General features: G+C 37.0%; 1 protein-coding gene across 1 annotated transcript in view; it reads right to left on the reverse strand.

Moving 5' to 3' along the window:
* Window positions 1-611: 611 nt before the first annotated feature.
* Window positions 612-15,943, reverse strand: part of LOC140142946 (origin recognition complex subunit 4-like) — a 31,874-nt gene continuing 16,542 nt past the window's right edge. The window contains exons 5-11 of the mRNA XM_072164974.1: window positions 15,017-15,165; window positions 13,604-13,777; window positions 12,001-12,087; window positions 10,391-10,499; window positions 8,996-9,091; window positions 2,323-2,390; window positions 612-1,254 (exon numbers count right to left, since the gene is read on the reverse strand). Of these exons, the coding sequence (XP_072021075.1) occupies window positions 1,069-1,254; window positions 2,323-2,390; window positions 8,996-9,091; window positions 10,391-10,499; window positions 12,001-12,087; window positions 13,604-13,777; window positions 15,017-15,165 (869 nt within the window). The 3' untranslated portion in view covers window positions 612-1,068. The remainder of the gene's footprint in view (window positions 1,255-2,322; window positions 2,391-8,995; window positions 9,092-10,390; window positions 10,500-12,000; window positions 12,088-13,603; window positions 13,778-15,016; window positions 15,166-15,943) is intronic.

Consider the following 15,943-nt stretch of genomic DNA (forward strand, 5'->3'; position numbering starts at 1 on the left):
CAAACAAGTATTTTAACTACAAGAAATGCCAAACCAATAGTAGAAATATGTGACTTCATTGCAATTTTGACTATAAATGACTTTTATGAAGTTTGGGCAAACTGACAAAACTTTCTACCATAAGATACATAACTGCCTTTTGAAACATATTTTATGATTGAGAACAAGATCCCAAGAACTTTCAAACACTCATGGATCCTGTATCATGTATGTATTTAAATATCATGAAAAAACAAAATAGAACAAGTAGCCATTGGGCTATTCCATTTAAAATCCACACTAACCCTGTGGAAGATGTTGGAAATATCTTTCAGAGGGAGAGTAGAATTCAAATGGAATTAACACATTAGGCAGCTCTATTTGAAACTCACCTTCCCTCTGTAGAAGATTCAGGTTGAATCTTTCTCAAAGGGTGTAAGAGTTTCAAATGGAGCTGCCTAATGTGTTCATTCCATTTGAAATTCATTGCAGTTCTTGATTTACAGGCAAAAATGTACAAACACTTTTTTTTCATATTTCAAACAAGTATTTTAACTACAAGAAATACCAAACTAAAAGTAGAAATATCTGATTTCCTTGCAATTTTTACTATAAAATGACTTTTATGAAGTTTGGGCAAACTGACAAAACTTTCTACCATAAGATACAGAACTGACTTTTGAAACAGATTTTATGATTGACAACAAGATCCCAAGAACTTTCAAACACTCATGGATCCTGTATCATGTATGTATTTAAATATCATGAAAAAACAAAATAGAACAAGTAGCCATTGGCTATTCCATTTAAAATCCACACTAACCCTGTGGAAGATGTTGGAAATATCTTCCACAGGGGGAGTAAGAATTCACATGGAGTGTAACTTTCAAATGGGGTTACCTAAACAGGTAACTCTATTTGAAATCTACACCGTCTGTGTGGGAGATTAAGGTCATGTCTTCAACAGGGGGTGTATGGATTTCAACTGCAATAACCCAATCGGTCACACGCCTTCAATTGCAAATCAGTACTAACATATCTTGGCACTTCTTCTGCATTTTCATAGTGCTTGCTGCCTATAGTATAAAACTATGATGTAATGGTATTGGTAGCCCATTGCTTGAGTTCACTAGGGCAATTGGGATAGATTTTCAAGCCTTCGGTTAATTGTGAGTTAGTTATCAGTAACGTCATAGCGCGGTACTCCTTCTGAATTCTCGTACCTTTTCCCTCAGCAACTCGTACCAGCTCCAATGCAACAAGATGTTCAAAGGCCTGTATGTAATTGAAAGTCAAGTAAAACAACCATTGATCAAATTTTAGTCACCAATACAAATAACGATGGGATAGAATATGGGAACAGCCCATTAGCCTGAAGGGTCATTAGTCCAAAAAGGGTTAAATTTAGGTTTTAGAGCATTTTATGTTAGGATTAGGGTTAAATACATTAAGGTTAGTAGGGTTAGTATTGTTAGTGATAACATTGGGGTTAGTGTTAGGAATAGGGATAGGCTAGGGTTATGGTCAGTTGGGATTAGAGTCAGTTACGTTTAGGGTTAGGTTTGGGATTAGGGCTTAGGTTATAGGTTAGGGTGATGGTTAGGATTAGGTTAAGGATTAGGGTTTACAAGGCCCAAAATCGCATGCGATTTGACAAAAAGAAATGCGAATTTTTTTATTTCAAAAAAATAAATTTTATAGTTTTTCCAGAAAAATCGGCGAAAATCAAGACTTTTTATCAAAATACCATGAAAAAGTCAGGAATAAAAATTTTAAAAAATCGCATTTCGCATTTGTTTTAAATTTCTTGTGAGCTTTGAGACAATAAACCTTTTTTTTTTTTTTTTAAGTAAAACTTGCAAATCCAAATCCCTTCAGCAAGTTGTAACCTGGTTTTAGCGGTTTGTTATTAGCTACTTTTAAATTAGCAGATTTTGTGCTGAAAGCCTAATGAGCAAACTATCAACTAAGGATTGCTATTAGGTCAGAACTTATTCACCACCTACTGACATTCTTTTGTACGTAACCACACAAATGGATTTTAGAAAACGGTAAACTTCGGACTCTAACGTAACCACACAGCTATGCCACTGTAATGCATGCTAGCCACAGACCTAAAACAGACATTTTTTTAAAGCTGAAAAACATGGGGAAATTGGGGTAAAATAGCTCAAATTGGGTTGAAAATAAAAAAAAACCTGTAAATTTGAGCAACAAAGAAAGCCAAAAGCCGCTAGAAAGCTGGAAATTTTCCCGTCTAACCACTCAAAGTATGTCAACCTTCCCTAACTTAATAATGATCTCATTGTTTGTTTATTATCAAATTTAATTTCACTATCTTACCTTGAGAACCACAGCCTTGTCAAATCGCTGGATAGAAAGAGCCTTTTTTTGTACAAATTTCTGGTACTCTGTAACAGCAAATAGCAACAAGCACAGATAATTTATACTCAGAGCATCAATATCATGTGTAGCAATGTTACATAGGGCCGTTCTGACCATTAGGCCAGGTAAGGCGGTCGCCTAGGGCGGCAAACGCACAGAGGTGCAATAAAGGGCGAAAAAAGAAAAAACGGGAATGGAGAAAGAAAAGGGAAGAAAAAATGAGGGCGGATAAAAAGAAAAAAAGTAGGATAAAAAATACAGAAAAGAAGGAAAACGGTTGTGGGCAGTATACAAGTACGTAAAAACTGATGTGTTTTCAAGAGGGTAACCCCTTAACACTTTTTGGTATGCTTTGGTGGGGTGGCAGGGAGAGCCTTTGCCTAGGGCGGCAAAATCCCTAGGAACGCCCTGACATAATTGTAGTTTATCCTTTTATATTGTGTGTTCAGTGGCAGCTACACATGGCAGCTATTGCACTTACAGACTTTTGGCACTGATTCGATTTGTCCTTGTTTAACAGGGATTAACTTAAAGCCACGATTTCTCTGTGTTACAAAATTTAAAATCTGTGTTACAAATTGGACGATTTCCATGATTTTCCGTTTTCCACTATACAGCACTGAAAAGTTAAAACAAACATTTTTTTAAAGCGCATTTTGTCTTACCGTTTACTGTATCATGACCAGAATCTTGCATCGTAGGCCTAGTAGAATTAATGCTAGAATGGATTGTTTAAATGCTAGAATGGATTGTTCAATGGTTGATTACTGCTAAATAATCACTTTTCTTAATCGTTTTATTTTGCAAAATCAACACAAAGGTTAGACATTTTGCACAGTTTTTCCCTGTTTTGTGGCACTAAAGATATCCGTTTAATTGCCGTTTACAGGCCATATCCATCTACATCTAATGGTCTCAAAACGAGTGAGTTTCTCGATGAGTTTGAAGTCTTTCTCGGTGACATTTCCTTATTACCGAAAGGTCTTGCTTACCGGAGACTTTAACATCCACATGGACGAGCGGAAAAATCTGAGGTTAAGCGATTCACGTGCTCGATTTTGGATGCAGGTCTAGAGCAATCCGTTAACGTCCCGACTCATAAGGATGGTCATACCATCGACCTGCTGATAGCCCGTCCAGAAGACAACTTAATTGTGGAATGGAAAGTAACCGATACTCTGCTTTCTGATCATTTCTTCGTAGGATGTACTCTCCAAAGGAAGAAACCTGACCCTGTAAAGATAATGAAGTCTTCACGTGACTACCACAATATGGACACGAATACCTTTATAGGTGACCTAAATAAACATCTTCTAGAAGCGAAGCCTACTGATGTCAGCGCTAATGACTTAGTTGCACATTATGAAACATCTCTCAGTAGCATCGTTGACAAACATTGTCCGCTTACAACAAGACGTTATACTATTCGGCCTCGTATGCCTTGGTACAATGACACTATACATGAGGCTCGGCGCGATCGTAAGCGTTTAGAAAATAAATGGCGAAAAAGCAGGTTGAATACTGATAAAGATCGTTATATTGTGCAAAAGGACATTGTTGAGGACTTGATTGTAAAAGCAAAAAGTAGTTATTTTCATGACAAGCTTTTTACTGCCAACAGCAAACAGCAATTTGCAACTCTTAATTCATTGCTTAATAACAATACCAAGTTACTTCCTGTCTCCGATTCTGAATGTCAATTGGCTGAAAGATTTGCTGATTTTTTCGTTGACAAAATCCAAACGATTAGACAGAATCTGGACATGGAAAGTGACTTGGGTGTTTCTAATAATGTCTCCATCGACAGTAATAATATGTGTATATCTGATGGTGCAGATGTGACTTGTAATCTTCACAATCTGTCTGATGGTATGAAATGAGTTGAATCTATTGAGAGTCATGATGTTACGGAGCTTCATGAATTGAAGCCGGCTACCCTTGAGGAGATTGATCGCACCCTCCAAAAGTGCTCTAATAAATCGTGTCTGCTCGATCCGATACCGACGTGGCTTCTCAAAGACCATTCGACTCTTTTCATTCCAATTTTAGCTGAAATTGTCAATGTGTCATTTAATACAGGTATTTTTCCGATTCTTTGAAAGATGCTATCATAACACCCGTTATTAAGAAGCAGAGTATGGATCCTAATATTCTTAAGAACTACAGGCCCATCTCAAATATCAAGGTTGTTGCTAAAGTTGCTGAAATGGTAGCTTCTAGTAGGTTAACTGAGCATCTCAATCAAAATAACCTAAATGAGTCGTTCCAATCTGCTTATAAACCATTGCATTCTACCGAGACAGCACTGCTTAGGGTAAAGAATGACATTGCTTCAGCAATTGACAACAAGAATGCAGTCTTTCTCGTCATGCTCGACTTATCGGCTGCATTTGATACAATCGATCACACCATATTTGTCAACAGACTTTGTCATACTTTTCATATTCAGGGTTGCGCTCTACAATGGTTTGCTAGTTATCTTAAAAACAGGAAAAACCGTGTTTGTATTTCAGGACAGTTCTCCAACGAGCATGTATTGAATTTTGGCCTGCCGCAAGGATCCATCTTAGGACCCAGGGATATACAATGTATACTCATCCTGTTGGGGACATTTTATGCGCAGGAACAACGTCAGTTTTCATATTTATGCTGACGATACCCAGGTGTATGTTTCATTCGACCCGCGAATTCCTGATGAGTGTGAGCGAGCTCTCAACAGACTCAAGACATGTGTACATCAAATAAAATCTTGGATGTCACAAAACAAGTTGCAGCTAAACCAGGAAAAAACTGAGTTTTATATTGCTGCGTCTACGAGATTTATAAGTAATCTTTCGGTATCAAGTTAAATCTTGATGGTGTCATCATTGAGCCTACATTGACACTGAAGAATCTCGAGTCATTTTCGATCCAGTTTTAAACATGTCTAGTCAGATTTCATCAGTTGTGAAGTCGTCAGTTTTCACCTCGCAATCTTTCCAGGATTCGTGCGTTTTTAGATCTGGACACATGCAAGCTGGCTGTTCAAGCTCTTGTATTTTCTCGCATAGACTATGGTAACGCCTTTACTGTTTGGAGCCACTGAATATGACCTAACTCGTCTGCAACGCCTACAAAATAGAGCCGCTGAGACTTATAATGATGGTTGGCCGTGATACATCTAGTGCCCTCTGTTACGCCATCTTCATTGGCTACCGATCCGTAAGCGTATCGAATTCAAGCTATTGGTCATCACATACAAGTCGTCAACTCACAAGCTCCGAATACCTGCAAGAACTGATCACATTTCGCAAAACCAAAGTACGCCACTCGTTCATCACTTGACAGAACACTTCTCATTGTTCCAAAAACCAGGAATCTCACCGGTGACAAAGCGTTTCAAACCGCAGGTCCTCGTCTATGGAATTCACTTCCAATCAACATCAGGCAGGCCAAAACACTGGACATTTTCAAAACCAATTTAAAAACTCATCTGTTTGTTTAATTCTTTGCTTATCTGGTAATTGTATGTTTATTATGTAGAATGCATTGATTATTGTTTTATTATTATTATATGTGTTCTTTTTTTTTGGAAAGCGCTGTGGTCCTTGGAGGGCGCTATATAAATGCTTGGTTGTATTGTATTGTATTGTATTTTCAAATTTCTGTGAGCAAACCCCGAATTCCGTGAATTTTTCAGTTTTTCTGTATCACGGAGAAACCGTGGCTTTAGATTAACCCCATGCAAACATCCCCCACACACCGTCGACGTCCTATACGATAAATATAAATTTAATACTCCGTTGGTGAGCGACGGGCGAGTGGTAGTGAGCGACAGGCGAGTGGTATTTCACTGAACGCAAGAAAAGGAGTTCTATCTGATTGGCTAGCAATCGATCGCTTAGGTCGCTCAGTAGTCAACTACAAACTCATGCATTCAATTCGATTGAAATCGATTATTCTATTATTGACGAAGATAAAGAGCGTGATAGTGTGTCAATAATGTGCATTGTATTGCACCTGGTTTTACCAGCATTCCTTTATAAAATAAATTTCTCAAAGAGTTAAATATTATCAAAATTTTTACAGCGGATTTCAAATGTTTTACATCAAAATTGCAGTTAAACATATCCACAGCAAAATACCGGTCCTCACTAATTAGTACATTTAATTTCCAGTTAGTACATTTAAACGAAACCTGTGATTTACGTGACAACAAATAAAATTTTCTTACAATAGAAATATCATATGGGATACTGATATGGTAGGCCGCAACCGCCACAACGTGGAGCTGCTACGTGTAGCTGACTTTTTGTTCCGTGGAGCCAAATTGACCAATCATGTTAGAGTTTTTCATTACTCGGAGGTAAAACTGACCAATCAAGTACGACTTACTCATTACGTGAAGCGAATTTAGTCATTAAGAATTTGCCAGACGAGCTTCACGTGGTTGCAAGATATCCTCGGTCACGATAGTTATGATTCAAAAAGTAATTTATGAAAAGTACGAACCGACTTATTATTAAGATGGACATGCACTCACAAGAAACTCATACAGTATTGTACACAACTATATAGCTAGGCAGAGTGGTGGTAAACCATGCACACAATTCTGCAATCTGCAGTGTTCGACTTTCAGCAAACCAGTTCGGATTTACTTTATATACTAGTAGTAGGCCATACATACTGTAGTTACGGTACTGCCCGCTTTTCCTATACACAATACTCAGTGCGCTCACCATTGACGCGTGACCTAGTGTATGTTAGAAGTATTATGCCATTGCCTATATAAGACGTCACTGTGTAAAAAATAACCAGTCAATATTTAAAGTATTCTCTGAAATTCTAGAAAATATAGTTTTGTAACATTTCCTAAATTTTAGCTAATTTAGGTGTTTGGAAATATTGGTACTTTTGTGTTTTAGGAAGGATATGTAAACGACAGATAACACCAAAAAATATGAACAAATTATTTCTAAACCGTGTTAAGTCTGCAAACCATTATGCTTCTCATTTTCAAGAACGCTGGTTAACAATAAGCAGACTATTGTCTCATTTCGTAAACAAAAGCCCAGACAGTATTGTTACCTTGCGTTCGCTTTATAATTATTCACCCAACTGAAACTATAATACCAGCTCATTGTTCATTGCACAGGTAAAACAGACACAAGTGCAGTGTGTATTTAACCAGAGAAGATCTGATGTAACATAGTTGAGCTGTTTTCATTGAGTGTTATCTTGGTTTAATAGCTTTTAATGGGGCTTAAGTCCTTCAAAGGTCGTGGTGAATTCTACTGTAGACATGACTGCATCATGATTATTTTAAAGTCAACAACATTCAACAATATGATCACCGTGATAGTATGACAGTATCAGTACCGTGGGTGTCAGTGATCCTGGCCTGACACAGTAGACAAACAAACAAACACGCCACACACATGGCACATGCATGCAAGGTAACATTGACTATACACTAATCAAACAATGGTATTGATCCTGTACAACTGTTGGTGGTTTATTTACATTCGATTCATTTAAAATCCACATAGTAAACATTAATTTTGGCAAGAGTTTTCTCTCTGGAACGATGATGCATCAACTGGCTCCGCGTAATGAAAAGATCTAACATGATTGGTCAATTTAGCTCCTGAAGCGAAAAGTAAGCTACGCCAGTAGCAGCTCCACGTTAATGGCGGTTACGACCAGCCATATACTGATCATGCGAAAATCGTAAAACATAGAATAGAAACAGTGTGGCCGGCTCTCAAAATCTCAAATTGTATGCATAGCCTGAGTCGCACGGCCTATCTCGGACAAAATCACCATGCGTAGTTGTTGAAAAACGTGAGGATTTATCGTACTACCACGGCAATTTTTAACACGAAGATATAGGGATGATGATGGTGTGCCCCACACACCCCCAGCGACACCCCACACACACATCTGCCTACGTGTAATCGCCTCTAAATGTGAACGCCATTTAGGACTATGCAAACGCGGCCGTCTGAATCTACTCAATCGACAAGGGTCGCATTTAAGGAGTTTGCGCGTCCAGGGACTCCTTATTTTTTTATTTTGCCCATTTTGGACTCCTTAAATCTCAAGTTGAATGTGACCAAAGGGTCCGATAAAAACTGTATGGACTCCTTAATTTCACGATGCACGGAAATAAAAATAAATTAAAAATAAAAAAATAAAAAGATCAGTAAATTTTTTGAATCACCATAGGCCAACAATTAACACTAATAATATCACTGGAATATTTGACAAGTTCTGAAGTTTAGAATTTCGGAGAGATGGACTCCTTAAATTCTCATCGGACCCCTTAAATGTTGGTTTTGCAGGTACTAAGGGTCCAGAAAAATTAAATTGGACCCCTTGATTTTTTGTGCTCGCGCTACCCCTGTCGACATACCAAGGATGTTTTTTGCCAATTTGTTTGTGTGTATGAAACTTTACCTAGCAACTGTCGATGATATATCTCACGTACGATAAAAGATGTATTTCTCAAATACATTACACATGCAATTTGGTGGTTTACAGACCTCCTTGAACCAAGGACAGTCCCCCCATTGCAGAGCAGTCCACAGTTTAAATGTGAAAAACGAGTGTGTGTCCTTGTTTGAAACACATACGCACATATTATACTCACCATTAAATACCATTTCAAAGTTGAATGGATCACCCTCATACAAGTCTGTGAGATGTTTCATGGCAATGATTAAGCATAGCTGCAATATAGAGACACCTGCAAAATAGAGCAAGTATTATGTGGAATTTATTTCAATTGCAAATATTCTGCTACTATCAACAGTGCCATCAAGACCTGGCCTGGGACAAGTAGATTAGATGAAAATTCAGGATCTTGTTCATTCTAAACACAAAAGAAAAGTGATATTTTTACAATAAAGTGGTCCTTCAAAAGGCAACTTGATTTGGGCTAAACATAGTTTTTGTGCTCCTATCCTGACTAGGAGGAAACATCAATAATGCTAAATGACAGCCTTTTGTTGTTCAGGATGCAGAACTAAAATCAAAATCATTATTATACCTATTATATAGATTTCTGTAATCTGATTGGCTAAATGTGCGGCCAGAGTTTTGACTATGCCTGTTGCCCTGGGTGACGGTGACGCACAACGTATTCTGTTGTGCATACTGCTATCACGTGCAAGTATTCCGCACTAGTCTACGCATACAATGCGATGCATACGCACACCTCTACAAGCGTGTTACGTGATATCAACACTCATTATGGCGTGGGGTCATCTACGGCCTGATAGACAGCACCCGAAATTATGCGATTGTCTAATCAGATTGTGTGTCTATGACTAGACCACTCCCGCTGACTAAGAATGGCTCTTTGTAACCAGTTTTAAAATAATTCTTAGAGGCCAATAATTTGCCTGGTAGTGCCCATGGGGTTAAAGTACTTGAACAATATAACTGAAGACAGAATTAAAAAAGACTAGAAAAAGACTAGTCTGGGTCTTACGTCATTTGTCAATCAAACTTGGGCACGGTTTGTTTACAAGTGTCGTGATGATGAGTTCCTGAACGTGGCAGTAAAACAGGGTGCCTTATGGTTAATTTTGCACCTTCAAATACACAACCACCAACAAAAGTTAGGTCTTTATAGTAAGAAACATTCCTTCCTGATGGCACAATGTCTAGGCCTTGTAAAAGATAAGCACCAGATGAATCGGCCATCCTTTTACGCACTACTAACCAATCAAGGGTCGTATGGAATTTGATTGACAGTGACAGCAGATACAAACTAGTCTTTTAAATTCTGTCTTTAATTATAGTTACACCTCTTCATGTTATCAACTTCATATGCACATGTACCTTAATTGACAATTGGTAAATCCCATAATTCCTTGTGGTTAGACCCGAGATGTCGTCATTTGATGTCACACCTATGCGCACATCGTTTAGCGAACATCATTACTGTGCATTGCAAGTCGGTGAGACGTCAAATGACAACATCTCAGGTCTAAACGCAAGGAATTATGGGATTTCCAAAAAAGTCAATTAATTCCCTTACCATGTAGCATTGCAGCCTTTGAGTCTGTACTGTGAATCTTACTGGCCTCAAGGAAATCAACTGGCTCTAGCGTGGGATGACCACTGCTCAGGCCACACACAGGGATTACCTAAGGAGATAAAAAAATGTGTGAAAATTTGATGCCTCAAAAATAAAAGTTATAAGGCCAAAAAAAATAATGGTCTGTCTCAAGGCTCACGAGTGGTTTGAAAACAAATGCGAAATGCAATTTTTCATGGTATTTGGAGAAAAAAATCAGATCCGGAAAAACTAAAAAAAAAAAAAAATTTGAAATAAAAAAATTCTGCATTTCTTTTTTCCAAATCTCACGAATTTACAAATGCGCGCGCGAGCTTTGAGACAAACCTTTTTTTTTTGGCCTAAGCAGAAAGCACAATATTTTTGTGGCACAAAATTTTCACAATTTGAAAAGAACCATAATTTTGCAGTATGTAATTTTGCACAAAATTGATACATTTTTAAAAAGAAAATGAAATATCTGCAAGCATAAAACTTTAGTGAATTCATGTCACTCATGACATTTTCACGCATGCAAATATTTCATGCTCTACAGTAGTTCATTATAATGGCCCATGCTTTTGAATGACCACTGGTCTATCAAAGCGTCGTCTGCTCACCTAATTTTCACCGTGATGGGGCTGTGACATACTGAAACAAATTATGTGCAGGGGAGTATGTCGACACTTGCTGAAACATACTAATGGTAAAAATACTTTCACTTTCCTAGATCGTAGGCAGGAGGGTAATGGGGTTAAGGGGAGGGGGTTAAGGGGGAGGGGTAACTGGGTTATAGCCAGTTGTACTTTTCCTAGCTCTTAATCAGAGCCCTCGTGATATGACAGAAGTCAGAGATGCCACTTAAAGGGTGTTGTCAAAATTTCCTGAAAACATGGAAAAATCCTGAAAATGCACTGTCCCCTATTCTTTTGCGCAGGAATGGCAGATCAAAAAACCCCTGAAATTAGTCAATTTTCTGTAAAATTTCCTGAAAAGTGGCATCTCTGAGAAGTCCAGTTTTATATCTGGTTACTAGGGCACATATCATGCACAAACCCGCTGATCATAATCACCAGGTCATGAGACTACCCCTTCCCTCTGATCACAAAATATTTAGAGACCGAGAGCATATAATAATAATAATAATAAGCCGCACTTATTAAGCGCCTTTAAACCAAACAGGGTCTCAAGGTGCTTTACAAACCATGAAAAATGCGATCTTAAAACTACAAATTACTACTTAAAATACAGTCTTAAAAAACTACACAAAAATATGATATAAAGTCCAGTGTAGTGACTAGGGTACAAACCATGCACAAACCCTCTGATTGCCACAAGTTCTGAGACTGCCCCTCCCCTGTGATTGCAAAATATTTATTGGCCGCTGTCAGGCGAGGCTTGTTTCACTGGCACATAGAACAGCTCGGATAGGGTAGGTCATGGCTTTCACATTTTATTTTTAAGATAACATCTTTATTGAGGACTCATATCAAGACTCAGAAGCTGAGATTCTTTTTCCTAGTCTATTTATTTATTTCATCAAGCCATGTTGCATCAGATAAAACAAAACTTTAAAAAAAAACATCACTTACCATCAGCTTGTGAAGTCCTCTGATAGTTTTGTCAAGGTCGAATGTTTTCCTGAGAATTGTTAATATTGAGTCATACTCACTCAATACCTGCAAAAATGAGAATCACAGGAATCAGTTGTGATGAGAATAAAATATTCTACATGTTCATGTGGTACACTACAAGATTCACTACCAACACATATAAATCTCTACCAGGGGTTTCTTTAAGCAATTTGCTGAAGGGGTATTTTCAATGTTTTTTTAACGCTTTCAGTTATGAATTTTTCCTCTGAAGGAGTCCAAAACATTGCCCAATGGGTATATTTGTTTTGGAAGACATTTTAAACAATATTGGGTATTTCTCTATTAAAATTAGGGGTGTGATTTTCGGTAATTTTGTGCCCGGGTACCCGGCGCATTTTTTTTTCGGGTTTCCGGTACCCGAAATTGCAAAAAAAAAAAATACAAAAAAAAAAAAAAAAAAATTTTTTTTTAAATTTTTATTTCAAAGTTTTTTTCGGTTTTGTAGTGTCTCTGGACCTAGACCTAAATGCTAGGATCATGGTTGACCTAAAAAAATATAAAAAAATTGAATTTTGCACATTGTTTTGTAATTTTAATATGAAAATTGATACATAGTTTTCATGTCATACTCTATTAATGATATCAAAATGCATTGAATTTGAATGCATTTTGATATCATTAATAGAGTATGACATGAAAACTATGTATCAATTTTCATATTAAAATTACAAAACAATGTGCAAAATTCAATTTTTTTTTTTTTTTTTTTTTTTTTTTTTTTTTTTTTTTTTTTTTTTTTTTTTTTTTTTTTTTTTTTTTTTTTTTTTTTTTTTTTTTTTTTTTTTTTTTTTTTTTTTTTTTTTTCGGGTACCCGGGCAGGGAATTTCCTGCCCGGGTAATAGGATTATCGGGCGGGACTCGAATTCCCGGGACTCGCTCACACCCTTAATTAAAATCTTGTAATATTTGACCGCATACATTTTCAAGAGTTTGTATGTGTTGGACTTTGAACTTTGGATTTAAAGGGATCCGCAAAGTGCGTGAACGCGTAAATATGTGTGTTTTGTGCGTTAATGTCAACCCTGATCTCTACATTTTTCCTCCGTCAACAAGGTACCTGACTGGTGCACACACAAAGTACCTACATACATGTAGTACCAATGCTGCTTCTGCACAGGAGTAGTGGTATTGCACTTAGGAGTAACAAGCCTTCAGAGTATTGACCCTTAGGAATAAGACACCTTATTGTAAATTCTGAGTAATGACCCTTTGGAGTAATGAGTCTTACAGTGTATTTAAACTCAAAATAAATAATAAACCTTACCGTAAATTTGGAATAACAAACCTTTGAAATACCGAAGCGTAACTTAACCCCCTGAACACTACCTGCCAATCTAACATTGCCTCTGATTGGTCAATTACATGATATCTTCATTTTAATCACCAATCAGAATGGAGCTTTGCAAATAATTCACCCCAATTTTTTTGCATGGTGAAATTATTCTAATAATGTTGCTGATTGGTCCAATTGATAATGGAAACTTCTTTTTGGCCAATCGGCAGGTAGTTCTCAAGCGGTTAATTTTCACTACTGCCTCACCTGTATATGCTTATTCCAGTGAGTTACAATATGTTTGGGTTGAAAGCTTGGCGGAAGACTTAGGATGTCGCAGAACTTTTCCACATACTGTTCAAAGTTAAGTTTGTTGAATATGTGGATCTGTCTGTGTGAAAAACGAGACTTGACACGCTTCTCTAGCAATTCAATGACATCCTGAAATTTAAACAAAGGGTAAGTTTAAGTGTAAGGTCCAAGGTATAATAGTAATAATACAGTGCAGGGCTTTAAGCCCACCCTTGCAAAAATATAGGAATAATGTAGGAGCATTTAATATAGGACAAATATGGGACGGAGGAAATCAAATACAGTGGATGTTACAGACTAAAGTATTGTTAAGGGAGAAGATATTTTAATTTTTGCAAGATGTGTGCATCATTTTGGACTGGTATGATATCTATAAACAAGAACACCAATGGTGCTGTAGCTCAATTGTTTCTGGATATAGGCATGTCATTGGAACTAATATATGTGTACATCCATATCAAAACGATGCACTTGTCGGCTGCTACATGTGTCTCATTTCACATAATAACTATAGGTATAATACCAAACTCATCTCTGAAGTGAAGGTCACTTCAAATCATCACAAGTCACATGGTTTAGGAATATACAGAGAACATTCCTTATACAATTTGACTTGGGGATGATTTGAAGTGACCTACACTTGATATGAGGTTGATATGAGTTTGGTATTTATTCCTAGCTATTATGTGAAATGAGACACATGTAGCAGCGGACAAATGCATCGTTTTGATATGGATGTACACATATAATTATGATATTGGCATCATGGTATTGGTGCATAATCATGATAATATCACAACTTATTGTCGGTTACCATATTCAGCATTATTATGGACTGCGCATTTACCTAGATAGAAACAATGAATACAAATTTAAATTGGAAGTATGAGGTAGAGTTATTTGAAAAACTGCTTTCCTGAAGAGAATTGGACAGATCAGCTCCGCCATCTGACAGCCATTTATAAGGAACTGTCGGTAGGAAAAGCTCCACCATCTTAAAGCCCCATTTATGGAATTGTAAGTGAGAAATGGAGGATTTATCAAAGAAGGTTGAAGGAAAATGTCAACATTAAAGCCAGGCTCATGCCCTTGAAAACTGACCTTTGTACATATGAACTGCATCATGAGATGAACCTTTTTAAAATACCGCTTTCTTGAAAAAAATGGACAGAGCTCTGCTGTCTGACAGCCCCATTTTTAAGAACTGTCAGTAGAACTAATTCTAATATACTGGACAAAAAATAGAGGCCAGTAGAATCTACCCCCGGCCTGCTGAAAAATTACAGCACGCAAAGAGGGGCAAACAGGTAAAATTCATCCATGGTCTAGTTAGGAAGGAGTTACTTTAAACCATATTTGAATACTTACCAATCTACATGTGATACCAATAACAGTTACTGGTGTCTGGGCTGACTGGGATATATCAAATAAGTTGTAGAGAAGTGTCTGGTTTTTATGATGAGCAAACAGGTCAAATTCATCCAGGATGAATAAAACTGGACTGGTTTCCTTGTCACCTAAACACATGGAAAAGATAGAGGAATATTGAGTAGATTCATTATTACCACCATGTTGAAAATGTGCTATTCTATTTAAAATCCACACTACCCCTGTGGAAGATTTTGGAAATATCTGCCACAGGGGGAGTATGAATTTCAAATGGAATGAGCACATGAGCACATTAGGCAGCTCTGTTTGAATTTCACACACCCTCTGAGGGAGTTTCAAATGGAGCTGCTAATTTGTAAATTATATTTGAAATTCATACTCCCACTGTGGAAGATATTTCCAAAATCTTCCACAGGGGTAGTGTGGATTTTAAATGGAATAGCCCAATATAAATTGCCATTAAAGCCATAATATGTGTATGATTTCCATCAAAATTTACTTTAGTTATTCTTTTTTTGCCAAAATTGTGAAACAATATTAGTAACAACTGTCAGGAAGGTTTCTGTCCATTTTAAGCCAAAATAATGGGGTAAACTGATTAAAATAAAGCTGTTATACCCACTTCACTGCTTAACTGTATAGTTCTATGAATGATTCAATGCTGTATAGCTGTTACAAACACAACAAATTTGGCTGATTCCAATTAGGTAGAAATTGTAAGTTTGAAAAAAAAATTACCCAAATTCATTTCAAAGTACATTATGGCTTTAACACTACATATCTCAGAAAACAGTACAATGTAGCAAAATCGAGGAAAAGAGGGGTCAGCATTTTTTACTCATATTTTGAAGTTTCATTAGGTTCCCTAAAGTATTCATGAAAATGGTGATGAAAAATTCTCATATG

The sequence above is a fragment of the Amphiura filiformis genome, chromosome 20 (genome assembly GCF_039555335.1).
Source record: "Amphiura filiformis chromosome 20, Afil_fr2py, whole genome shotgun sequence".
Classification (NCBI taxonomy): Eukaryota; Metazoa; Echinodermata; class Ophiuroidea; order Amphilepidida; family Amphiuridae; genus Amphiura; species Amphiura filiformis.